General features: G+C 41.5%; 2 protein-coding genes across 2 annotated transcripts in view; both read right to left on the reverse strand.

The window, feature by feature from the left end:
- PHC1 (polyhomeotic homolog 1) overlaps nucleotides 1-10,262 on the reverse strand; it is a 51,818-nt gene extending 41,556 nt beyond the window's left edge. Inside the window, exon 1 of the mRNA XM_035028269.1 lies at nucleotides 10,187-10,262. The gene's annotated coding sequence lies outside the window, so the exon portion shown is untranslated. The remainder of the gene's footprint in view (nucleotides 1-10,186) is intronic.
- Nucleotides 10,263-10,944: 682 nt separating this feature from the next.
- A2ML1 (alpha-2-macroglobulin like 1) overlaps nucleotides 10,945-24,413 on the reverse strand; it is a 32,394-nt gene continuing 18,925 nt past the window's right edge. The window contains 16 exon segments of the mRNA XM_035027847.1: nucleotides 10,945-11,030; nucleotides 11,971-12,012; nucleotides 12,446-12,548; nucleotides 14,940-15,060; nucleotides 15,062-15,152; nucleotides 15,948-15,966; nucleotides 16,855-17,011; nucleotides 17,364-17,445; nucleotides 17,611-17,787; nucleotides 18,989-19,072; nucleotides 19,438-19,489; nucleotides 20,490-20,611; nucleotides 21,891-22,017; nucleotides 22,148-22,376; nucleotides 23,059-23,159; nucleotides 23,565-23,669. Of these exon segments, the coding sequence (XP_034883738.1) occupies nucleotides 11,972-12,012; nucleotides 12,446-12,548; nucleotides 14,940-15,060; nucleotides 15,062-15,152; nucleotides 15,948-15,966; nucleotides 16,855-17,011; nucleotides 17,364-17,445; nucleotides 17,611-17,787; nucleotides 18,989-19,072; nucleotides 19,438-19,489; nucleotides 20,490-20,611; nucleotides 21,891-22,017; nucleotides 22,148-22,376; nucleotides 23,059-23,159; nucleotides 23,565-23,669 (1,611 nt within the window). The 3' untranslated portion in view covers nucleotides 10,945-11,030; nucleotide 11,971.

Here is a 24,413-nt window from a genome sequence, read left to right on the forward strand (position 1 = left end):
TGCTCCACCGACTCAGCCAGCCAGGCACCCCTAAATTGTACAATTTGATGAATTTTGACGTTTGCAACCATGAAATTATCACCACAATCAAGATAATGAACATACCCATCACCCCCAAAAGTTTTCTCATGCTAATTTCAGCCTCACCACCACTTTTTTTTTTTTTTTAAGATTTTATTTATTTATTTGACAGAGAGAGGCACAGCGAGAGAGGCAACACAAGCAGGGGGAGTGGGAGAGGGAGAAGCAGGCTTCCCGCAGAGTGGAGAGCCCAATGAGGGGATCGATCCCAGGACCCTGGGATCATGACCTGAGCCAAAGGCACATGCTTAACGACTGAACCACCCAGGTGCCCCCTCACCACCACTTTTTGAAGTAATGAACAGGAGAGAAATAAGAGGCATATTCTGAGGGGATCATGTGCTATCTTGCAAGGTAGAAGGGTCTGCCTCATCTGTATGCAAGAAAGAAATTCTAGCATTTAACAGGGAGGAGTGAACCACTTTTCAGGCCCTGAGAATTCAGGGGAATCTGAAAATTCAGAAACTTGGAGTGCATCAATTGTGACATCCCCATCCCAATGTCTAGGGTCCGAGTCCTTCCCAAAGAGTGCTTTGACCTGGCAATGGCTGAGAATTCAACGTTCCCTGTAACTGTTCCTCTTATAACAAAATGTTTTGCCTGGTCTTCAGATTTTCCTGACCTGTGGCTGCAGAAGTTGAGAATTTTTATATCCTGCCAAGAGGCCCTCTGACTGTCATATTTAGTATTTAATTGCTTATTGTATTTATTTATTTTTTTTAAGAGCGCGAGAGTGCACGAGTTGGGGGGAGGGGCAGAGGGAGACAGAATCTTAAGCAGACTCCACGCTCATCATGGAGCCCAATGAGGGGCTTGATCTTATGACCCTAAGGTCATGAGCTGAGCTGAAATCAAGAGTCGGACTCTCAACCGACTGAGCCACCCAAGTGCCCCACATTTAATTGCTTATTAATCACCCTCAGCATGTAATTCTCTCTCCAAAGTATCTATTGCTCCTTATCAAAAGCCATCTAATTCCACTGTCCTAATAAATACTATTATTTTAATACTATAACACTATTATAGTAGTATATGTAGTACATATAATATATATCAATTAATATATTAATTAATTGCTATTAATTATGATTGATATCTTAATATATGATTATACATTAATATAATATGTGATTTTATTATATGATAATATATAATTCTGTTAATATATTATACCACTATATTATACTATACTATTACAAATACTATTTTCCTTTTCTCAAACATCTGACACAATGCCCAGCCTCCTGCATTTTTTTTCTTAAAGATTTTATTTATTTATTTGAGAGAGGGAGAGAGAGAGAGAGAGATAGCAAGAGAGAGCACAAGCAGGGCGGGGAGAGGGAGTAGCAGACTCCCCACTGAGTAGGGAGCCCAATGCGGGGCTCGATCCAAGGACCCTGGGACCATGACCTGAGCCAAAGGCAGACGTTTAACCGACGAGCCACCCAGACACCCTGCCGCCTGCATTTCTTTCTACAGATATGCCATTTCACTTCAATGCAGGGGAAAATTTTAACAGCTGTGCAGCCAGTGATGCCAGGGGCTATGAATGCTCCACCTGTCTGCAGTGATGAGGTCTTCAGCAGCTGGTCAGTTGATGATCCAGCAACAAGAGCTCAATTTAGTCTTTTTCTTGGACCAGTTCTGATACTCCTGTTTCAAACCAGATTCTCTAGGAAGCAGACTTTGAGACGTAGGTTTGCATGCAGGAAATTTATTAAGGAATGATCTCAAGAGCAATGGCTGTTGTTGATGAAGTGAGAAGCTGGGCTGTGATTAATTCCTTCACAATGAATCTCATGAGGAGCTCTGGAGCTGAGATGATTGTTCAGAGTGTTCCTGAATTGAGGCAAGAAGGTAGAATCTTTATCCCCCCACACTGGCCCGTTATTGATTATGGGCTGTCCCTGGGAAATGGATAATAGCTGAGGGCAATAATCCAGAAGGAACACCGCTGCAAGTTGTCAGCTGTTAACACTCCCAGTAGTAGCTGGAGCAAATAAATGCTTCTAACCTGAACAGGAATAGATGTGGGTGGTGTGTCAGAGTCCACTATACTGTTCTATAGATTACAAGGTTTTGTACCTAAATAATCTAAAAGATTCTAAGGAAAAATCAAGACAATAAGCAGATTTAGGAAGGTCACTGGATTCAGATCCAAATATAAAACAAACAGGAAATTAAATTTAAAGACTGTTACCATTTATAATAGTATCCAAAAAAAACTATCAAATACCTAGGAGTAAATCTAACATAAGATGCACAACACCACTACATTGAAAACTACAAAACATTGATGAGAGAAATTAAGAATGACCCTTAAATTGAGGGATAAAGCATATTTATAAATTGAAAGATTATACTATAAAGATGTCAGTAATCTGCAAATCTATGGCTTCAAAACAATCCTTTCAAGTTCCCAGCAGGTGTTTTGAGGAAATAACAAACTGATTTAAATTCATATAGAAGGGCGCCTGGGTGGCTCAGTTGGTTGGGCGACTGCCTTCGGCTCAGGTCATGATCCTGGAGTCCCGGGATCGAGTCCCGCATCAGGCTCCCTGCTCGGCAGGGAGGCTGCTTCTCCCTCTGACCCTCCCCCCTCTCATGTGCTCTCTGTCTCAAATAAATAAATAAAATCTTTAAAAAAAAATAAATAAATAAAATAAATTCATATAGAAATTCAAAGGCCAGGCAATAGCCAAGGCTATCTTGAAGAATCACAAAACTAGAAAAACTATAGTACCATTATAAAGCTTGTGTGTGTGTGTGTCTGTGTGTGTGTGTGTGTGTGTGGTATTATTATGAGAATAAGCAAACTAAACAATGAAACAAAACAGAATCCAGAAGTAAACTCTCACACGTATGGTTACCTTGTTTATGATAAAATAACACAGTGCACGGTAGTAAGGAAAAGATGGTGTTTCAATACATGGTGCTGAGTCAATTGAGTATCCATAGAAGGAAGCAATGTATTTTGTCCCCTACTTCACACCATTTGCAAAAATTAATTCCAAGCGGACTGTAGATCAAATGTGAAAGTTGGGAGGCACCTGGCTGGCTCAGTGGGTAGAACATGTGACTCTTGATCTCAGGGTTGTCCCATGTTGGGTGTAGAGATTACTTAAAAAAAAAATAAAATCTTTAAAAAAATGTGAAAGGTGAAACAAGCTTTTAAGTGAAAACATAAGGAAAACATTTTTGTGATCCTAGCACAAAGATTTCTTTTTTTCCCAAATATTTCTTAAATAGAACATAAAAGCACTCACCTGAACTGTATTAAAATTAAGAACCTTTGTTCACCAAAAGACTCTACTGAAAGAGTAAGAATGCAACCCATAAACTGAAAGAAGATATTTGCAATACATGTATCTAACAAAGGCCTCTTATTTCAAATATATAAAGAATTTCAAAAAGAAGACAACCCAATAGAAAAATAGACAAAAGGCCTGAACAGACACTTTGCAAAAAAGGATATCTAACTACAATGGCTAGAATCAGAATGTCAGATTAACAATGATTTTTTTTTAAAGATTTTATTTATTTATTTGAGAGAGAGAATGAGATAGAGCATGAGAGGGGGGAGGGTCAGAGGGAGAAGCAGACTCCCTGCAGAGCAGGGAGCCCGATGCGGGACTCGATCCCGGGACTCCAGGATCACGACCTGAGCCGAAGGCAGTCGCTTAACCAACTGAGCCACCCAGGCGCCCAGATTAACAATGATTATTAAGGAGGATGTGGAGAAGGCAGAACCCTCATACACTGCTGGTGGGAATATAAAAGGGTATAACCACTTTGGAAAAGAATCTAGCAATTATTCAAATAATTCAACATAGAGTTACCATATGACCCAGTAACTCCACTCCTGGGTATACAACCAGAAGAACTGAAAACATATAACAATAACTTGTAAATGAGTGTTTATAGTAGTAGTATTCATCATAGCAAAAAGGTAGAAACGACCTAAATATCCATCAATGGACAAATGGATAAACAAAGTGCGGTATAGCCACAGATAATATCTGACCATATTATCAGGTCACAGAAGTATCATCTGATCATAAAAAGGAATGAAGTGTTGATTCATACTACAACACGGAAAAAATCTGAAAACATTATACTAAATGAAAGAAGCCAGTCACAAAAGTTCACATTTCGGGCGTCTGGATGGCTCAGTCAGTCAAGTGTCTGACTCTTGATTTCAGCTTAGGTCATGATCTCAGGGTCGTGAGATCAAGCTGCATCAGGCTCCGTACTGGGCTTGGAGCCTGCTTAAGATTCTCTCTCTCCCTCTCCCTTTGCCCCTCCCCCAACTCTCCCTCTGTCTCTCTCTCTCTCTCTCTAAAAAAAGTTCACATATTATATGATTACATTCCTATGAGAGTTCAGAATATGAAAATTTGTAGATATATACAGTAGATTAGTGGTTGCTTAGGGCTGGGCAAGGGGAGTAGGGCAGTAAAGGATGATAGCTAAATGGTATGGGGTTTCTTTTGAGATGATGGAAATATTCTAAAGTTGACTGTGGTGATGGTTGTATATATCTGTGACTATACTAAAAACCTTTGAATTGGACACTTCAAATGGGTGAATTGTATGGTATGTGAATTATATCTCAATAAAGATTTTTTTAGGCACACCTGGGTGGCTCAGTTGGTTAAGTGTCCAACTCTTGATTTTGGCTCAGGTTATGATCTCAGGGTCATGGGATGGAGCCCCCCATTGGGCTCTGCACTTGGTGTGGAGTTTGCCTGTCCCCCTCTCTCTCTCTGTTCCTCCCCCTGCTAGCACATGCAAGCCCTCTCTCTCTAAAATAAATAAACAAATAAAATCTTTAAAAAAAATAAAGCTGTTTTTTAAAAAAGAGAATATCCAAATGGCCAATAAACTTTTTTCAAAGTGCTCAACTTTATTAGTTATCAGGAAACTACAAATTAAAAACCAATGCAACGGCAGTATACACCTACTATAATGGCTAAAATAAACAAGTCAGGAAATAACAAAGTGTTGGCAAAAATGTAAAATAACTGAATTTTCATACATGGCTGTTGAGAGCATAAATTGGTTCAAACACTTTGAAAAATAGTTTACTAAAGTAAAACATGTATACCCTCTGACCCTATATATTCCTAGGTATATATCCAATATAAATGCATACAATATGTTCACCAAAAGACCTGTATTAGAATATTCATAGCAATGCTATTCAAAGTAGCAAAAACTTGAGACTTCCTAATTTCCCAGCAATTGTAGAATAGATAAACTGAAGTACACTCATACAGTGGAATACTATGTAGCAATAAGCATGAATGATCTATAACTATACAAAAGAATATCAAGAATAGCTATAAACATACTGTTGAGGGAAATAAGCCAGGAGAAACCATATATTTTCTTACATTTTTTTTTTACAGTAATCTCTTTGCCCAATGGGGTTCGAACTTACGACCCTGAGATCAAGAGTCACATGTTCCACTGACTGAGCCAGCCAGGCACCCCACATTCTTGTTTTTATGTGCAAAGAGCACAGGCAAATATAATCTGTGCTCTTAGAAGTTAGTGTTGTGGGGGCGCCTGGGTGGCTCAGTCGGTTCAAAGACTGCCTTCGGCTCAGGTCATGATCCTGGAGTCCCTGGATCGAGTCCCGCATCGGGCTCCCTGCTCGGCGGGGAGTCTGCTTCTCCCTCTCATGCTCTCTGTCTCCCATTCTCTCTCTCAGATAAATAAATAAAATCTTTAAAAAAAAAAAAAAAAACTATCCTTTTCGGGGCGCCTGGGTGGCTCAGTCGGTTAAGCAACTGCCTTCGGCTCAGGTCATGATCCTGGAGTCCCGGGATCGAGTCCCGCATCAGGCTCCCTGCTCGGCGGGGAGTCTGCTTCTCCCCCTGACCCTCCCCCCTCTCATGCTCTCTCTCTCTCATTCTCTCTCTCAAATAAATAAATAAAATCTTTAAAAAAAAAAAAAAAAGTTAGTGTTGTGGTTATCCTCGGGGGTTGGTGACCAGAACTGGAGAGTGCACTTCAAGGATGCTGGTAACATTCTAGAATGCTAGTTACATGGGTGTGTTTTTAATTTCTTTTAATTCATTGAACTACATATTTATAAGATGTGTACTTTCTATATATGTTTATTATACTTCGGTAAAAAGTTTAGGGGCATCTGGGTGCCTCAGTCAGTTGAGCGTTTGACTTCAGCTCAGGTCATGATCTCAGGGTCCTGGGATCAAGCCCCGTGTCAGGCTCCCCACTCAGCAGGGAGTCTGCTTCTCTCCCTCTCTCTCTGCCCCTCCCCTGCTCTCTCTCTCTCAAATAAATAAATAAACTCTTTTAAAAAGTTAAAAAAAAAGGTAAGCCATTTATTATTTTCATTACCTATCCAAAATGTCCAAGGACAGGACTGATCTGTGATGTCATCAAGCACCCAAACTCCTTTCATCCTTCTGCTCTCCCATCTTCAGCATATGGCTTTTATCTGCATGATTGCAAAAGGATGCTCTTCCCCCAGGATTCTCGTCCTTGTTCCAGTCAGAAAGAAGGAAGAAGGGCCAAAAGCTTTCCCTTCGTGAGGTTTTGTCATCTCATTCAGAAGGGATTTATTTCCAGAGACTTCCAGTTACCTTTTTTGGCTAGAATTCTGCCCCACTGCCTCCCCTAATGTAAGTAATTCTGAGATGAGTATTATAGTTGGGCACATTACTGTTTCAAATACAACTGTGCTTTTCCTTAGTGAAGAAGAAGAGAATGGATGATGGAGAGGCATTAGCAGTGTATACTCTAAGGCATAAGCACTCAAGGGTCTCACATTCTGGTGGGAAACGTGGGGGTATTAACAGAAAATGTGAACCCAGTTTGGTAAGTCCTCAGTAGGAAGCACAAAGTGCTATGGGAATGGAGAGGAATTCTTGTGGAAGACTTACTTACTAAAGTAGAAAACACACCTTGAAGGCCATACCTTATAGGACCAATGGAAGTCCTCCAGGCAGAAGAGATGGAGAGGCTTTGCAAGCACCATAAAAAGTGTATTTCAAAATTATCAGAGAACATAGTAGAAAGAGGGAACTAAATGTAGTTTGGTGTTCCTAAAGAAATAAGGGTAAGGTTGGGAGACCAAAGGTGTATCTACAAAGCAGATACAGGAAGAACTCTGCTTTCCTCCTTTCTGCCTGAAAGCAGGGCATTCATTTCCTTTTGTGAGGGTGTCTCCCCTCCCCTCTCCCATACCAGGAGAACAACCTTTATCACAGGAGATGGAAAGTCAGCATTAACTTTTTTTTTTTTTAAGGTTTTATTGACTGATTTGAGAGAGAGGGTGAGCAAGAGAGAGAGAGAGAAGGAGCAGAGGGAGAGGGAGAAGCAGACTCCCTGTTGAGCAGGAAGCCCGATGCAGGACTCAATCCCAGGACCCTGGGGTCATGACCTGAGCCAAAGGGAGACACTTAACCTAATGAGCCACCCAGGTGCCCAGTCAGCATGAACTTGTATCTGCACAAGTAAACCTTACTAAAATAACCTTAATCTTCTATTCCTTTCCCCCTATATTTATTTACCTTCCCACAATGTCATTGCCCCTAGAAGCCCAAACCCCTTTTCCTTTGGTAACTTCTCCCACAACAGTATCACCCTTTGTTAAAATGGTAATATAAGCCCACAGGCCTACCTACCTGATTCTTGGGGTTTTCATTTTTTTCCTGTGAAGTGACCAGGTGCATACAAATAGATCTTTTCTCCTGCTAATCTATTTTTTGCCAGTTTAATTCACAGGTCCCAGGCACTGAATATAAGAGATTAGAGGAAAAGGTTTTCCTCTCTTATGTATTCTACAATCTAGAATCCTGGCAGACTTCCCAGACTCTTCTCTGACTCTCCTGTCTTATATCCAACTAATTACTGACAGTGGTGAGTTTTACCTGAACCCTATGCTTCTAGAAAACTGGCCAGTTAAGAAATACCCCCATTTTTTTTGTTTTCCAAAATCCCATTACCTTTTGTGTTCTGGCAAAACAGCTAACTCTAAAGAACCACCCTATTCTCAGATATTCCATGAAAAGACCCATCTCTACCCTTCCTCACGACTCCAGTAAGATTCATGCATCCTTTGTTTTCCTACCTCTATAAAACCTCAGGTCCCTTTCCTTTTCTGAGACATTCTTCATTAACACACATGTTCTCTATTGCAATAGCCCGAATAAAATCATCTCACTTGTCTGGTGCCTTTTGTCTTTGACATCACTAAGTCCTCCTGATGCCATCTCTTCTATGGAGTCACTTCTGCAGATGCCCCCTCTTTGTGCCCACTGTAGCTTCCCAGCCCCTGTCCAGATTATTGCAGCACTTTCCTAGATGGTTTTGAGAACTTCAGCTTTACTCTTCTCTTCATTCTTTTTTTTTTTTTAAAGATTTTATTTATTTATTTGAGACAGAGAGAATGAGAGAGAGAGAACACATGGGAGGGGGGAGGGTCAGAGGGAGAAGCAGGCTCCCTGCCGAGCAGAGAGCCCGATGCGGGACTCGATCCCGGGACTCCAGGGACTCCAGGATCATGACCTGAGCCGAAGGCAGTTGCTTAACCAACTGAGCCACCCAGGGGCCCTTCATTCTTTATTCTGTTGCTAGAATGATCTTTCTCTCTTTTTTAAGTTTGTTTATTTATTTAAGCAAGCTCTACACCCAATGTGGGGCTCGAACCCACAACCCCGAGATCAAGAGTTGCACGTTCCTCTGAGCGAGCCAGCCAGGTGCTCTGCTAGAATGATCTTTCTAAAAAGCAAGTCATGACCTAATTTCTCTCCACTTTCGCAATCTAACTTTTAGACACACACACACACACAATCCATGAGTGCACTGAACTACTTGGATGAAATACCATGCTTGCTTCTACCTCTTTGTCTTTCATACGCAGCCCACTTTATCCAAACCTGCTTCCTCCTTCATTTTCTGGTTGTTGCTCGTCCAGCTCAGGCATCCATTAACCTGGAAAAGCTGTTTTGACCACCCCTTCACCTCAGTCTGGGAAGGTGCCTCTCCTATGTACTCCCAAAGCTTTTGGTACTTCTGCTATCTGCACTTTCCTCCTTTCCCTCCTTCCATCCCCCCTTCCTTCCTTCCTTCCTTCCCACTCTGTATTGTAACGGTTGATTTATTTTCTCCCTCCACCAGTCTGTGAGCAACTTGAGGATAGAAATCTCATTTTACTTATCTTTGCATTCCCAGAACTGGTAAAGTAACTGGCATATAATAAATGCAGGTCTTGAGTACTGTAAGTACTATAATACCAAGTGTCACTTAATCCTTACAACTACCTTGCTTCTCAGATATGCAGAAATGTTTACATTCTGGGGCGCCTGGGTGGCTCAGATGGTTAAGCGTCTGCCTTCGGCTCAGGTCATGATTCCAGGATCGAGCCCCACGTTGGGCTCCTGGCTCAGCAGGGAGCCTGCTTCTCCTTTCCCTCTGTCTCCCCCCACTCATGCTCTCTCTCTCTGTATCTCAGATGAATAAATAAAATCTTAAAAAAAAATGTTTACATTTCAGTAAGTTGAACAATGCATAAATTTTTTCATTTACATCCTTCTGCTAGTGTAGTTGATAATTTAAGTCATAAGAATATTCTTTTTCTCGTATCTGAAGCCCAAAAGATACAAGAATAGTTTCTGTATTCATTTAAAATGTTCTATCCAGATACAATTTAAGTCTTAAGGATCACCATCCCCCTCCATTGCAAAAAAGATGGCTCTGGTAGGAGCTACAGAGCCAAATGTAACAGAGGGTAGAGTGCTCAGGAATGGGAGGAGCATTCATGAGTGCCCTCTTTTCTTTAGAGTTCTCTCTATTCTCTTCTTGTGATACCTGAGGAGTAAGGCAGGTTTGGGGATGACCTCCTTTGGGTATGTTCCCCATCTTCTCTCACTTTGGGAACTCCTAAGAGGTCCAGGGCAGAGTCTAGGGTGGGGGAGACAGGGAACGAATAGTTTTTGCAGGTATGGCCCTGGGCTTAGGGAAATATCTCTACATCATGGACTTACTTTCCCCCTGACTCTTTTGGTCAAAATTTAAAATCTAGAGGAGTAAGATCAGAGAGTGAATATCCAGGGTTAAAAGGTGTGATTACCTAGAAGATCTTCTCTGTTTAAATATCATTCATCTCTTTTTTCCCCCATATCTTTGCTTCCAATCCTGTTTCTAAAACAAAAACATTGCTTCCAGAGTTTACACAATGAGAGGTATCCCCTGCAGGAAAAGGCTGGGGGAGTCCTGAAGGAGAAAGACAGAGACAGGGAATCCTGGTCAGCCACTCTTCTTGTTATCAATCACTGTTTTGCCCTGCAGTGCTGGTTGGCTGAACACAGTCAGTCCCTTAATTAGCATTCTCTACTCTGACCCCTCCCTGAATCCGTAATATGATCCTCTGACATGTCTGGGTCAAAAGGTTTAATGAAGAAGCCAAAATGTAAGTTTTGGTTAAAGGATGATCATCATCTTTAAACAGAACCTTTGGTATCCACAGAAATACGCACAGAGCCAAGGACACGGATTTTCTTTTCAAAGAAAAAAAATTTTTTAATCTATTCCCAAAGCCCTAAATTACATCTTCGCTTAGATTTAATCTCCAGGAAGACATTTTTATCTTCCCTGGATCATCCTCTACCTCCATATCCTCTCTGGAGAGTCCCCTACATGGCTAAACCACATCTCTCCTAGTGGTCTTTTCCATGTAATTTCTCCTTTGTGTGATTATTCTTACTTCATTTCCCACAGCCCTTTATTCTAGCACCTATGCATCTGTGAATAGTAGTAGAAAGTAGCTGAAGTTCAAGCCTGCTCATCTGTTACTCACTCACTAGTCAGTCAGAGAAATCACATTACTGGATTGAATGTGTTTTGCTTTAAGAGGCAGAAGAATGCTGTCCAGTAATGTCACAGAGGATTAAATTAGTCTCTTTCCAACTTCTATCCTGGGAGAGGAAAAAAAAAAAAAAAAAAAGAAGACATCATTATACTCAGAAAATCCTCACAAGTATAGAGGAGCCTTTTCTTACTCATTTATTTTAATTATTTTTAAAAAGTTATCTCTATGCCAATGGTGGGGCTGGAACTCACAACCCTGACATCAAAAGTCACATGCTCTCCTGACCGAGCTGGCCAGGCATGTCCTTGTTTTTTCCTATCTAGGAAAAAATCTCACAAATGCACGATAAGATTATTAATAGTGTTATCTCAGGGGAGTAGAATCAGGTAATCTTTACTTTTCCCATAGTATTTTTATAAAAAGATGTAGAATGTAAAAATAATTTTAAAAATTCATTAATTTCAATCAGAAAAAAGATACAGTTTTTAAAAATCACATAGAGGGGCGCCTGGGTGGCTCAGTTGGTTAAGCATCTGACTCTTGGTTTTGGATCAGGTCATGATCTCAGGGTCTTGAGATCAAGCCCTGTCAATGGGCTCCACGTGGGCTCAGCAGGGAGTCTGCTTCTCTCTCTCCTTCTGCCCCTCCCCCTACTCATGCTCTCTGTCTCTCTCTCTAAAATAAATCTTTAAAATAAAAATAAAAAAATAAAAATCACATAGAAGCCCTCACACAAATGCCACTATTAACTTTTTCTGGTGTGAGCTATGAAGATTATTATTCTTCCTTTCAGAATTTGGGACAAAAAATGGGGGTGCCAGGCTGGCTCAGTCAGTAGAGCACGTGACTCTTGATTTCAGGGTTGTGAGTTTGAGCCCCATGTTGGGTACAGAGTTTACATAAAAAAAAAAAGTTAAAGACAAGAAAAAAAAAGTAAAGCCCACTTTCTATCAAAAATTAGCTTCCAAAAGACAATAACAGTAACTCAGAAGAAGGTCCCCTTAACTTTTGAATACGATCACCCTACCCTAAAAGCTCACCCTTACCTCATTCACAGGGGTCAGAGTACTGAATTGTTGCCCGTTCATCTGTAAAATGAAATGACATGTATCATTACATTACAGGCCTCATGAATTCAAAGAGAAAATACTTCTTGAAAACTACTGCGTTAGCCTTTTTCAGAAGATTCCTATAGATTATGAGCATATTAAGAATTACAGGAAAGTTCCAAACACTAATATTGTGGTAAATTATTAATCACAGCAAAAATATTCAGAATACTTAGTCCTTAAAGAACAATGGTCCGTATTGTTCTTTTGGTCTATGGACCACATCTGATAAAATATCCGTAGTACAGAAGACTTAAGAATGACATATAATTAAATTATAATGTTTTAGGAGATCGAATAATGTAATTATGTTCTATTTGGCTTGGGGAGAAGTATTTGTAAAATTAAGAGTGATATCATGAAGAAAGAGGCAGAAATATGTTGGGAGACACAGGTAGATCTCAGCCCTCACCTGGGAGGTAGTAGTCATAGACTGTGATGGTTGCTGGTTTCAGGTTAGTGACCAACACACTTTGGCTGATGGTGAAGGTATAGGTCTGAGTCTTCTTACTCAGCTGTGGGGAAGAAAGACAAAACATCATATTAAAACTAAAGTGAAAATAGGGGCACCTGGGTGGCTCAGTCGTTAAGCATCTGCCTTTGGCTCAGGTCATGATCCCAGGGTTCTGGGATTGAGCCCCGCATCAGGCTCCCTGCTCCGCGGGAAGCCTGCTTCTCCCTCTCCCACTCCCCCTGCTTGTGTTCCCTCTCTCGCTATATTTCTCTCTGTCAAATAAATAAAATCTTAAAAAAAAAAAAAACTAAAGTGAAAATAACACTCTCTATATGGAGGTTAAAAGACTCTTGTCTTGGGGCGCCTGGGTGGCTCAGTCGGTTAAGCGTCTGCCTTCAGCTCAGGTCATGATCCCAGGGTCCCTGGATCGAGCCCCGCATCAGGCCCCCTGCTCAGCAGGGAGCCTACTTCTCCCTCTCCCACTCCCCCTGCTTGTGTTCCCTCTCTCGCTGTGTCTCTCTCTGTCAAATAAATAAATAAATCCTAAAAAAAAAAAAAAAGAAATGAGACCTCATCATTAACTGAATAACCCATGTGGGTGACATGTGACTTCTAATAGCTAAGGATTTTACTGAAAAACAATTTTGACGTATATGTGTCACTGAGTGTTCTAAACATTTCACCCACTGCTTTCTAAAATTGTATATCATACTTATTTAGGGCTCAGCAAGAAGAAGAAAATCCTTCCTGATCTTTGACCAAGAATTTCCTTGAAGTAAGGAAGCATAGTACCATATAACTTTAAAAATATTCCAATTATGACTTTACCATATTCAAGCTCAGTGCTCTTGACATCTTTACCAAACACTGTATCAATTAAAATCTATTCTGTTTCCAGGTCTAATTTACATGTTACATCCTCAGTGAAACTGGCCCTAATTTCAACAAGTCAGAATATAATCTTTATAAGGATAAGAAATACGTTTTCTTGATTATTTTGTTTTCTCAGTGAATTGGACATGTATTTAATACCATTTGCAGAACAAATGAATTAATGACTACTCTCTTCATGATCATTTAAGACAATTTTTATGATGGTATTTGAATTTATCATGCAATTCTACCCTTTTTCCCTTACTGCCACCTGACTAATTCAATTTCTCCTTACCCCTAACCTAGGCAAATGAAAATAGTGTCCTTATCTCTTCAAAATCCAGTGTCTTCCTGCTCTAAGTCACCCCCTACACCAATAACAGGTCAATCTTTCTGAAACAAGGTAAAAAAAAATTAATAGCTCCTCAGAATTGGGCAAAATCTTGAGTCTGAAATGAGAGGGCCTTCATGGTATAAAGCTGTCCTACCTTTCTAAACTGAAGTCCCATTATGCTTTAGCTAACCCAGTTTTCCCAACAGTCATTCTATACTTTTGCAAACTGTTGTCTCTGCTCAAGCCATTTCCTCTTCCTTTCAATAGCTGTCTCTCAAAATCATACATACCCTTTTATTTTACCTATCTAATCTGATCTATCTTTTAAGTAGATTCTTCGTCCAATGTGGGGCTTAAACTCACAACCCCAAGAACAAGAGTCACATGCTCTACCGACTGAGCCAGCCAGGCGTCGCTACATATCCTTCTAGATCTATCTCAAATGCCGTGCCCCTGAAGACTTTTCTCATCCTTCAAGTTGATACAAGCCCTCTCTCCCTTTTGAAATGCATTATTTTGTATCTTTTTTATGTTATATAACAAAATCCTGCTCTGTAATTGTAGAACTTTTCCTAACTTTACTTCTAGTTTGTAAACTTTTTATTATTATTTTTTAAAGATTTTATTTATTTATTTGACAGAGAGAGAGAGCACAAGCAGGGGGAGCAAGAGAGGGAGAAGCAGACTCCCTGCCGAGCCGAGAGCCCGAAGCGGGGCTTGATCCCTGGGCCCCAGGATCATGACCCGAGCCAAAGGCAGACACTCAACTGCTGAGCCACCCAGGCGCCCACTAGTTTGTAAATTTTATTTAGAGTAAAGATTATATATCTTATTAGCTTCCCAATATATTCAATAGTAGAAGTAAATCAGTAAAACCTTGCTTTTATGCTTCCAATCCCATAATTGGCCTTCTAATCTGTTAATCTATAGTTTAGCCATAATTATATATGTCCTATTCACATGTAAAATATTGATCTCAGGATGTCTCATACTTTAAAAAAAGAAAGAGCATTAAATGCATATAGTGCTTATAATGCTATATATGTGTTCATACGACCCAGTGTTATGAATCCTATATTTTTCACATGATTTTCTCCCTCCCTATAGAATTGTAAGTACCTTGACCTAGACGTCAAGGGCAACAGCTTTGTTTTGTTGTTGTTGTTGTTTTCCTATCTCCACAAAGGACCTAATCCTACCTGATAAAAAAGAATGGAGTTGGCAGTTGGAGAGGAGGTTATTTACCTGAGTAGAAGAGAAGACCCCATATGCATTACATTGCTTGGCCAACCAAGCCACTATGGCAGTGGCCTTGGCAATCTCCTCTTGAGTCAGGCTGGCTGTGCTAAGCTGGGCCAGTAGTACATGCTGTCAGTTCCACATCTACAGCCTCAGGCTGAGACCAAGGTCTGGCATCCACTGACAGAGCAGGCTTTGGGCTCCAGTGAATGGACTCTCCTATGGAAAAAGAAGCATAATTAGGAAGGTCTTAAAAGGAAATGATTTCTCATATTCAATTTGTAAATGCTGCACCTTAGAGCAGAGCAAGTACCAACCAAAAATTAAGCATGAGTTAGAAAAAAAAATTTCTCAAAATCTTCTGATACATTGGCCATAATGTTTCCACAGGGATGTGTGTGTAGAGCGATACATCATTCTCCAAGATGAAGCTGAGAGGATCAATAAATGCCTCCAGCAATTACATGAAAACCACTCTTGTTAATTTATAAATTCTAATGCTAGTGGAGATAGGTAAGTAGAAACTTATAAGAATCTTATGTATTTGGGAGCATTTTTTTTTTTTTGGCTTATAGAATTTTAAGTCTAATTTTTCAGCCTTTATTTTACCTAATTAAAAGTTTAACATTTTTTTTAAAGATTTATTTATTTATTTTAGAGAAAGAGGGCGTGTGCAAGTTGGGGGTGGGGCAGAGGAAGAAGGAGAGAGAGAGCACGGAGTCTGACACAGGGCTCGATCTCACGACCCTGAGATCATGACCTGAGCTGAAACCAAGAGTGGGACCCTTAACCAACTGGGCGTGGAGCTTGCTTAATATTCTCTCTCTCCCTCTCCCTCTGCCCCTCCCCATCCTTCTCTCAAAAACAAAACAAAACAAAACAAAACAAAGAAGCTCTAAGTTTCTAAGTTTAACTCTTACCCAGTCAACCTCAGTGATCTCATACCAAAGAAATGTTAAAGACCTACAAAAGGGTGATTCTACAACACCCATAGGTCTTCTGACTAGCTTCCACCATCTCGTTCCTCTTCATGCTAAAAGTATAACAGTGCCTTTTAAGGACTTCCATGGGCTTTCTCACAAAACTCTCAACAATGATCTAATGACTTCACAACTCTTCCTAAAGAGTGGCGTACCTCACAGCTGCATTGCTGGAGATGGGAAAGACCACACATGTGAGTGTCTCTAGCTCCTCCTCTTTATATCCTTCTTACTGCACCTAGTTCTAGAGGAATTCACTGACTTTTAATCCCTGTTCACCCTTGTAAACTCAAAAAGGATGTAATGACTTCCTTATCACTTTTCTCTCTCTCTCTCAAATAAATAAATAAATAAAATCTTATTTATTTATTTATTAGAGAGTGAGCAGGAGAGAAACAGCATGAGAGGGGAGAGGGTCAGAGGGAGAAGCAGGCTCCCCACTGAGCCGGGAGCCCGATGTGGGACTCGATCCTGGGACCCTGCGATCATGATCTGAGCCGAAGGCAGATGCTTAACCATCTGAGCCACCCAGGCGCCCAACCCAGAGAACTTCTAGTCCAGTGGTTCTTACACTTCCACAAATATCAGAACCAACTCGAGGGCTTGTTAAAAATACAAATTGCTGGCCCACACTCCCAGAGTTTCTCAGAGTAGGTCTGGGGTAGGACTGGAATTTGCATTTGAAACAAGTTCTCAGGCGCTGTTAATGCTGCTGATCTGAGGACGGTACCATGAGAACCATGTGCCAGTACACATTCCCATTCTACAGACATGGAAGCTGAGGCTCAGACTGGTTAAGTATGGTGACCAAGGTCATCCGAAGCCAGGCCTGAGACCTGAAGAACACTGACTCCCAGGCTTATGCTCTTTTCATTCTGCTCAGAGGTGCAAATTCCTCCCAGACATGGTAGTGAGCTGAAGGCCCGGGAGCAGATTTGCACCTTCATAGCTGTGTGAATGAGCCTTCCCACATTGGCGTAGCAACCGCTGGGGAGCTGGTTTACCGCCATCCACTTGAGAGCATCCTGGATATTACTGTCATCAATGAAGATGAATTCTTGAGCTTGGCCAAAGCATTTGGTGACAAACGCTGTCATCCTATGTGGGTAAAGAAGGAAGTGTGGCATGAGGGGGGATTTCCCAGCAAGGGTACAATAGTGCTATAGTTTATTTTGGTATAAGGTTCCAGAAGGGGAGTAAGGAAATATAATGCCGTAGAAGCCTAGAAAAGGGAGATATTAATGGGCATTAATGGGGAAAAGAACTAGGGAAGCACAAAGTCAGGGAGAAGGGTGAGGGGCTTGACCATACGTGAGGCTGAAATAAACAATATTAAAGAGGTAGAGAGAGTGGATATAAGAAGGAATGGGGTTAAGGGGAGAGGTAGAGGAATAGTTTCATAGGCCCAGGAATTGTGCTCTGGGGTACACTGACACCTGGGCAATATTACCATGTGTTTCCATCTCCATCCTGCTCCCCAAAGGCACTGTATGAGCCATCGCTGTGTTTGTACATTAGCTCCTTCTGGTACCCTGGGAAGCCAGATACGATGTTAGTTCACAGGGACAACTTCAAAACACATGCTTTCAAGGCTTTCAAGGGTGCGGGACACTTCAGGGGGAATCGTCCTATATCTTATTAAACCATCATTAGGCTCTAGAAAACGTGTCCAAGAAGAAAAGATTGAACCGACTCACCTAGCTTCAGGAAACCCACTGCCCGAGACCTGATTTCCTCAGTCAGCAGCTTTGCCTTCTCCAGGTACTGCAAGACGTAGATTATGGGAGCAAACAAGACCATGTTCTGCTCCCCACAGCCGTTTGGCATCTGTACCAGATTGTCTAGGTTCTGTAGGGCTGTGCCCATAATGTCTCCTGAGATCCAAAAGGAGAGAGAAAGTGATGGTAGAGAGAAGGAGCCCTTGTGAGTTACTGGCATTCATTTAACAAACATGTATCAGCGACCATTTAGTTGAGTACCCACATTGTGCCTGGGAGACAATACGTCAAATACAGTCTTTACCTCAAAGGATCATAATCAGAGGGGGAACCAATGACAGAACATTGCAAGTAAAACTCATTATAAACAATTACAATATAGCACTATAATACTAGGTTCGTACAAGGTGCTAGAGTACATAGAGGTACATAGGCTACCTAAGGCAGTTCAGGTTCAAGTTCAAGTTCAACTCAAATCTATAAATAGGCACTGAAGGTCAACTATTTGGCAGGAACTGTCAATAGTAAAAGACAAAGTAAAAGACATGGCCCTTATCCTCAAGGAGCCCACAAGGCAGTGTGAAAGACAGACATAGACAGTGAACTATACTACAATAAGATGAGTGATATACAACACGTATGAATCAAATACAGTCCAAATAGAGAAATTTTAACCTGGAAGGGATCTTGGTAGGGGATAAGAATAAAGAAATAATCTAACTCGTCCAGGACTCCTACTATCTGCTAGATATTATGGTGGAAACTTTATATTTAATTTTTACACCAATCCTGAGAGGTAGGTTATCATTAGTGTCTTGCAGAAGAGGGGAAAAAAGGATCAGAATTGTTCACTTATTTATTAAAGGTCACGTGGCTATTAAATGGCACAACTTGGATCCTAACCCAATTTGGTATGATTTTCAAGCTCAGGCTTTTCTACTCAATCCCTCTCCTTGCTCAGAGGAGTGAAGTGTCCCATCTGTGTAAATATGGTTTTATCTTCCCTAACTATACTCAAATACATAAATTCCTCATTTTTTTAAATGGCTGCTACAAACACTGTGTTTCTCCTCCACTCAATTTATAGACCACCTGAACCTAAATACGTATGAAGCTTTGCTGACCTTTAACTTCCTCCTGTCCAGACTCCTGTTTTTAACTATCATATACATCTAATTCTACATGTACTGTTACCTATAGGGTGTATTTGCCGACTGTATAAAATAAGCTCTTCTGTCACTTCTAATCTAACATGCCTTCCTTCAGATAGGTCCATAGGCCCCAACCCACTCCATGTTTTGGCAGATTTCAGCCCCATTTTTTTTTCTCTTTTGAGCAAGAATCTCTGGCTATTTACCCAGAACCATAACATAAGCCTTGCTTGAATCAGGAACAACATCCACAGGGAGCTCTAAGGAGATGGATTCTGAAGCCACTTGTCCTGTGAGAGGCAGAGAAAAGGAGAAAGTAGAGAAGGTGGACATAGTGCGAGTTCAAGTCCAAACCATAGAAAAACTTTCTATAATCCAGGGTTTTCTGTACCCAGTGCTTTCTGTGGGTTGGAGGCAATTTTTTTTTAACCTGTTCATAGTGTTCTCTGCTGAAAATAAATTCCCAAAAAACCCATAATTGTGTTGTACATTTTTTATTCTTCATCCTGTCTCTCAGCTAATTGGCCCTATTAGGGGATAGCACCCCAGACTCTCTCCTATCCCTTCTTGTCCTATGTATTCCTCCCTTGGCCTACAAAAATCTCCTGTCGCTGACAGGAATTCTCAGCACCAACCCCTCTCTGCATTCACCCACCTTTTGGGCAAAGCAATGAACTGTATGTCTTCTCCACAAGGACTCCCTCAGGCTGACATGAAGAGAGACAAAGGGTGAAAACAATGCAGATAAATGTCAGGGCATATGGCACTGAAGGATTAGGAAGGGGAAGGGAAATGGGGAGAAGAGGCCCTCCCTGTGCCCCCAGGGGTTCTCAGAACTGGAGAGAATAGAGCTTCTCTTTGAAGCTCAGGAGAACTCCACTTCAATGCAGGAATGGGCCTATCAATAAAATTCTTTCTGAGCAAGGGCTAGAGCTAAGGACAAGTTTAGGAAACTTCTAAGAGGCAAGATTGACAATGGGGTTCATAATGGGATAAAAAAGCAGTTAATGATGATATTAGAGATTTTAATAAGAGAAACTAACATTCACTGAATGCACCAGGTACTCTATTAGGCACTTTCATAGAGCATTGGAATGGGTTAAGCCAATAATTAAGGGCAGAAAGGGGCCACAGAAGAAGGAAGGTGAGAAGGTGAGCTACCTGACTGAAGTTGGAGTCAGACAGCTGTGAAAGACTAACCGTGTGGCTAGACATACACAGAACATCCCTGGGGTGACTGCTATCTCTACCTCTGAAGATAGGCCTGTGGAAAACTTGAAAGAAGGAAGAAAGAAAGAAAGAAAGAAAGAAAGAAAGAAAGAAAGAAAGAAAGAAAGAAAGAAAGAAAGGAAGGAAGGAAGGAAGGAAGGAAGGAAGGAAGGAAGGAAGGAAGGAAGGAAGGAAGGAAGGAAGGAGGAAGGAAGGAAGGAAGGAAGGAAGGAAGGAAGGAAGGAAGGAAGGAAGGAAGGAAAGAAGGAAAGAAGGAAAGAAAGAAAGAAAGAAAGAAAGAAAGAAAGAAAGAAAGAAAGAGAAAGAAAGAGAAAGAAAGAAAGAGAAAGAAAGAAAGAAAGAAAGAAAGAAAGAAAGAAAGAAAGAAAGAAAGAAAGAGAAAGAAAGAAAGAAAGAAAAGAAAGAAAGAAAGAGATGGGAAGGGAAGGGAAGGGAAAGGAAGGGAAGGGAAGGGAAGGGAAGGAAAAGAAAACTCATCTTGACCAGAACTGGTTTGATGAGTGTGTCACTCTGGCCCTTTGCTGGAATGAACCCCTTCTGCCCCTTACAGAGTTCATTGCTGTCCAGAATCTTAGTAGTGACGGTAAAGTTCACATGACCTGGAAGAAAGAAGGGGAAAAGAAGGCATTAGCCCTACTGCCAGAGGTACCAATGAGGTCTCTTCCCCTGTAGACCAGTGCTTTTTAAACTTAACAACATGCAAAGACCTGCAGATCTTGTTAGAATACAAACTGAGTCAGTACATCTGGGGTGGGGCCTATATTCACATTTCTAACAAATTTCCAGGTGATGTCAGTAATACTGGTCCAGTGTGGTAGGCAGCCTCTAAGGGCCCCCAATGATCCCTGCATCCCAATATTTACACTGTTGTGTAAGCTCCTCTTGAAGTGTGGGCTGGACTGAGCGACTTGCTTCTAAGAGGATAGGGCAGAAGCAATGAGATGCCACTTCCGGGACTAGGTTATAAAAAAGACTATAACTTCTGTCTCGGGTGCACTCTTTCTCTTGGGCCACTTGCTCAGCAGGAATGCAGCTGTCCTGTCCTGAGGCAGCCCAGTGGAAAGATTCATGTGATGAGATACTGAGAGAGGCCACTAGCCCACAGCTGAGGCCTCTGAGGGACAGAGGCTTTGGGAGGACAGTGGAAGTGGATCCTCTCCCAGTCAAGTCTCCAGATGAAAACACAGCCCTGCTGACAGCGTGACTGGTATTTCGTGACAGACCTTGAGCCAGAGGCACCCTGCTGCACTCTGCACTTAGATTACTGGCCCATGGAAACTGGGTGATCATGAATGTTTGTTCTTTTAAGTCTCTAAGTTGTTGGTTTTCGGGGGTTTTTTGTTTTGTTCTGTTTTTTAAGATTTTATTTATCTCTTAGCATGAGCAAGGCTCCATCCCAGAAGCCCAAGATCTGACCTGAGCCAAAGGCAGACACTTAGCTGACTGAGCCACCCAGATGTCCCAAGCCTCTTAAGTTTTAGGGTGACTAGTTAAGCAGCAGTAGATAACTATACATCTGAAAACCATACTTTAAGTTACCAGGGTTTTATCGTAAGAGCAAATGACATCTCAGGGTTATTGTGATGATTAAATGAGTTACCACATGTCGAGCAGTTAGAATAGCAGCTGTCCCACAGTAACTATTTGATAAGTAACATGACTATATATCCCTTGTCCTGGCATAAATATTAAAAGCTCCCCTTTTCACACTCAAAATTGTCTAGTTTGGATAATTTTTTGGTCATCAAAGAGCAGAGGCAAATAAAATGAGAAAGAACGAGAGAACAAAGCAAATGCAGGAGAGGAAAGGGTAAAGTTCTCAATCACTGAGCTTTTGCTCTGTGCTTTCCTTGCTCCTCTATCGCTTCCTTCTCTTACCCAGTTTGGTAGCTGTGATATTCCAGTGATAGTTTTTTGCTTCATCAGCACAGAGACAGCTGGAGCCCCAAGAATCTGTCCACGATTCCACCTGGTACTTATCTGATGTACCCAGGTTAGTCTGAATCTGCAGATGTTTAAGAAATAAAGGGTCTGAGTACAGGAAATAACACACAGAGGCTTGGGAAAATGTGGGGGTGGAGACACATCCCATCTCTTTCCCAGGGGCATCTGCTTCCTGCATCCCCAACTCTTACCCTGATGCAGTCCTTCAGATAACTGAAGATGGTGGCAGTAAGGCGAAAGGATTCCCCATGAACTACTGAGTAAGGGAGAGTCAGTTCAACAAAAAATGGCTTGAAAGCAGTCAGTCCAACAGTAGGTGAAAGACCAAAGCCTCTGGACTGGGAGGTACAGAAAGTCATGGCCTTCCACTCGGTGATGGTGTCAGGAACGATGACATGGACAGTCTCCCTCCCAGAGTCACTGTGAGAACACAAGAACCCAGGTGAGGCACAGAGCAGGAGAACATTGTGATATAAGCTATAAATTTACCTACAGAAGTCATTTGTTGCTGTTGTTGTGGGGGGCGGGGTAAAAAGGCAAATGAACTGAGGAACATGCAAATCTCAGAGTGTGAACGTTCAGGTGAGCGAGGATGTATGAATATGGGAGAAGGGGGGTGTCTGAGGATATGAGGGGGTGAATGAGAGTAGGGGGGGCCCGTGTGCAAACATATCTGAAAGAGGCCAGTGCCCTCTGAATCTGGGAGGGGTTTTGATTTGCATTTCTCTGATGATTAGTGATGTTGAGCATCTTTTCATGTGCCTGCTGGACACATGAGCCTTGAGGTGAGAGGGGGCTTGTCATTCCTCTGGCTTGTCAAAATGAGCAGGTAAGCAGTGGGCAGGAGGTCAACACATGTCTTTACGTCTCTTGGACCTGGACTCCAAATGCACTGTCTGCACTCTGTAAATGTGAAGACATGTGAGTTCTTTTTGAGGGATTGCCTATGATTGCCTAAGAATTCAGGGAAAGAAGCAAGTTCCCACGTCCCCATTAAACTCTCTTGGCTTGAGACTTAGATTCATTAGAAATTATCTGAGTCTGAGTTTTCTGCTGACTCTCCCACTGTACAATCTTGCTGTACCTTTGAGGCATCACTTACCCAATAGGAAACAGATCCCAGAGCCAAGTCTCCGGGAAGTATTGGCAGACCTGAGAGTTCTCTGACTGAAGTGATGAAGATGATGATGACTCAAAACTCTCCTCACCTATTGGTAATTTGCTAAGGAGAGCAAGAATAAGGGAATTGAGGGGAAAACAGAAGACTTCCGTTGTGAGACAAATTGAGGCAGAGGGACTATTACCAAGAAATTTAGAGGGAAACAGAGAACATCCAGTCAGAGACAAGGAGGAAGGACCACTGAGGAACTGACTAGTCATAAGGCCATCAGGGGGAAGTGACAGATGAAGAGGCTGGGCCAGGGGATGAATAGGTAAGGGCTTCAGGCTTCAAAAGTTCTCCCCAGGGGGAGAGATCCGGCTGCCTGCATCTATGACCCACAACTCATTGCCATTCTGAGGCTAGAGGCTCAGTGCAGAAATAGGAGGCAAAGCGTAAGTTTTCAGAGTTCCATGATTTAAACATCTCAGAGAATCCACAAGCCACACAGGTAGCTTACCTCCAGACATTGCAATGCTGTATTTTAGAGACTGTTGACTGCAATCTACTGGCTTCTTAATTTTGGCATTGGACAGTATTTTCAGGCCCATGCCCTGACAGGCACCAAAGAAACCAGACAGTGAAGTGTTAGGGTGGTCCCCTCCCTTACTACCAGGGCAACTGCCTAGGAATTCCACCCTCAAAGGACTGAACCAAGACATTCTTTTCCTATTAATTATGAGACTGGTGGTTACTACCCAATACTCAGCCACCAAGGTTTTGTTTGCTTCTGTCAGCTAATGTGAAAGGCCTTCAATTTTTTTAAAAATATACTTTGCAAAATGATCACCACAATAAGTCTAGTTAACATCCATCACCATACATAGTTAGAAAAATTTTTTTTCTTGGGATGAGAAGTTTTAAGATCTACTCTTTAGCAACTTGCAAATATGCAATACAATGTCAACCATGCTGTCACCACACTGTATATTACATCCCCAGGACTTATTTATCTTACAACTGAATGTCTGTACCTTTTGACAACCTTCACTCATTTTGCCCACCCCCAGCCCCTGCCTCTGGTAACCACCACATTGTTCTGTGTACCTATGAGCTTGGTTTTACTGTTGTCATTGTTTTGTAGATTCCATGTATAAGTGAGGTCATATAGCATTTGTCTTTCTCTGTCTTATTTCACTAAGCATAATGCCCTCAGGATCCAACCATGTTGTCGTAAATGGCAAGATTTCATTCTTTTTTTTATGGCTGAATAGTATTCCACTTATTTCATTGTCAAATATGTTTAACACTTCTCCCAAATATTAGTCACTGTGTCATTATTATTCGATTTAGACTGA

Source organism: Mirounga leonina, unplaced genomic scaffold (assembly GCF_011800145.1).
Source record: "Mirounga leonina isolate KUSES-001 unplaced genomic scaffold, KU_Mleo_1.0 Mir_201, whole genome shotgun sequence".
Lineage (NCBI taxonomy): Eukaryota > Metazoa > Chordata > Mammalia > Carnivora > Phocidae > Mirounga > Mirounga leonina.